Raw genomic sequence first — 2,500 nt, 5'->3', positions numbered from 1 at the left:
GGCGGCAACGATTTTTCAACGAATCAAGCCAGGCGGCCCGCCTGGCCTGAAATACCTGGGGAGAACACTGAATATTATGGTTGATTAAAAATTACTAATTCCCATGGATTGCCATTAAAAACCCATCACTAAAATTAAATGTGGGTAAATGCAATTTAGACTAAGTTAAAATCGAGCCAATGCCGGTCAGCGGTGATCGCGGATGCCTGTTTGACATACGGGGTTTTCGCCAAGCGTCAGATGATGATACGTACTCGCTGTGCGAGGTCGTGCAGATACATGTATTAGGTAGAACCAGCTCACTGCTGGGTAATCTCATTGCTAACAGTACTTTGTCCATTGAACTTACCTCTGTCGCAGTCTCATCTCCTTTGCTTTCCAATCCTCTTGATACTGTTCTCTAATTTTATGGACGCAATCCTAACAATACAAATATAATGATATTTACCCAGGAAGCTCCACTCACGCAAAAGACTAAGTGGTTTTCAGGGAGGTCCCGCATCCAAATGAATTGGAATTTAGAAATGTTGGTTTTTGAGGAGAGGGGAAAACTGGAGAACCCGAAGAAAAACCTCTTGGAGCAGAAGAAAGAACCAAAAACAAATATAACCCACACATGGCAACAAGTCCAGAATCGAACCCAGGCCACATTGGTGGGAGGTGAAGTCCCTGCTACCCGAACAACGCCAGCACCATACAAGCAAAGACTTCAGTCAATACTTATCATTTGTAAGGCAGTCCTTGAGGCTGCATCCTTTTATCGCAAAATTAACAAGTGAGGTTTTGCAACTGATCACATTAGGGACCGTTCATTATTTATCGGGGGGTCCTGGAGTAATTGCTGAGTTATGGAGGAGAGGATAGGGCCTTAAAATTTTAAAAAGGTCAATGTTTAAAATGGAGAGGTTAACCTTTTGTAAATGGTATTACTTAAAACACTACTAAAAATCTAGCATAATTATACACATAGTCCACTAGTTGGGTGATACTAATATTTATTATCCACCTTATGAAATCTAATTCACAACCCATAATTTATGGATGGAATAACTTTCTACTTTTAGTCTGTGCCCTTGCATACAATCACGTTGTCACATTGATAAAAGTGAGATAATTAATGTCACTGTACAAACAAAAAAAACAATACCTTCAGTTTCCTAGCTGTTTCATACTTCTGCCAGTCCTTTTCACCCTGGAAAAAGGTAATCATCATCATTATCACTGCTTGGTGATTGCACAGTCACCTGAACAGTTTCTGGAATCATAATAATTTTTGTCTGGATAATAATATTATTTTACTCCGCTTCCAGTAAGCAAACAGGTGTTTGGTGCTGGGTACTTCACATCTGGACGTCTGACCAATAGTTGGGGACACAGTGAGTGACAAAGTGACTTCTCACCTGATTGGTGGATGGACATTGGTTCATTGAGAGCTCATCTGCCTTTATAACAGATTCACCTATTTTTGTTCTTTTTCCAGTTGTGTGTCCACCCATTTTCCTTGTCAGAAGCAGTCTAATGAGGGAGTCAGTTGATCTAATGACTTGAACAGGTTGCACTGGCTTACATGAATAACATGACCAGTTACACAGACCTTCCGTAAGTACCTTTGAAAAATATCATACTTCATTTTACAAGCATATCTTGTTATCTTACCTTCAACCTTGATGTTGGATTCAACATGACATACTTGTAACTTCCTTGAATATTTTCCACCCAGCAAGCTAACCATGACACCTAAAGTTAAAAAAAAAAAAAATTATAATAATTAGCTCAATAATAAGTAATTAATAAGTACTATTCATCACAATTATTATTATCATTATAATTATCATAAACAATGCAATTTATGCTTTCTTTTTTTATAAGACATTTCATTGTTCCATACCTTATTATCATTAATAACCTTCTGCCATTTGTGACCTTCAGGAGGTTCAGGAACTGTAGCTTCCCTACAAGAAATAATCCGACTTGAATTTAGCCACATGACAGTTATCTTAGATGCCTGTTGTGGTTCCAAATGAAATCCCTGTTGAAATGATTCCATTTTTATTTAAGATTTACAAGATAGATTAGTAATCTAGAATGTCACTGAAATAGTTTGGCTAAAATTGAAGGTGACAGTCTCCTTATTAGCAGCATTTTATGCACTAACAATTTTCTGAAGAAAACAATGCTGTATTTTCTGACAGTTAATTAAATTTATTACATAAGTTGGCAGAAGGACGCTATTACATGTACATGTAGAGCTGTATATAAATTATGTGACATGACAGCAGTAGAGTTTTGTAATAATTTATTTTCTTCAGTATGATCACAAACAGCCACAGAGATGTGAAGTCAAGGTTGCATGTTAGGTTGCAACCATAACTGAAACAACCCAAACCTTTAGAAAAATGCTAATATTAGGCTTAAACCATTATCTAAAGCATAGTGTTTGGGTTAATGTTAGCATTACTAAAGGTTTTGGGTTGTTTCAGCTTTGGTGAAACAATGACCT

The 2,500-nt window shown here is 37.1% G+C and overlaps 1 protein-coding gene across 1 annotated transcript in view; it reads right to left on the bottom strand.

The window, feature by feature from the left end:
- LOC138021567 (DNA topoisomerase 1-like) overlaps positions 1-2,500 on the bottom strand; it is an 18,994-nt gene that overhangs the window by 10,621 nt on the left and 5,873 nt on the right. Inside the window, exons 8-11 of the mRNA XM_068868468.1 lie at positions 1,889-1,952; positions 1,657-1,737; positions 1,148-1,192; positions 350-420 (exon numbers count right to left, since the gene is read on the bottom strand). Coding sequence (XP_068724569.1) covers positions 350-420; positions 1,148-1,192; positions 1,657-1,737; positions 1,889-1,952 — 261 coding nt within the window. The remainder of the gene's footprint in view (positions 1-349; positions 421-1,147; positions 1,193-1,656; positions 1,738-1,888; positions 1,953-2,500) is intronic.

Source organism: Montipora capricornis, chromosome 10 (assembly GCF_036669925.1).
Source record: "Montipora capricornis isolate CH-2021 chromosome 10, ASM3666992v2, whole genome shotgun sequence".
In the NCBI taxonomy this organism is placed as follows: Eukaryota; Metazoa; Cnidaria; class Anthozoa; order Scleractinia; family Acroporidae; genus Montipora; species Montipora capricornis.
The sequence above is the reverse complement of the archived record's forward strand: the minus strand, read 5'-3'. Positions and strand labels throughout refer to the sequence as shown.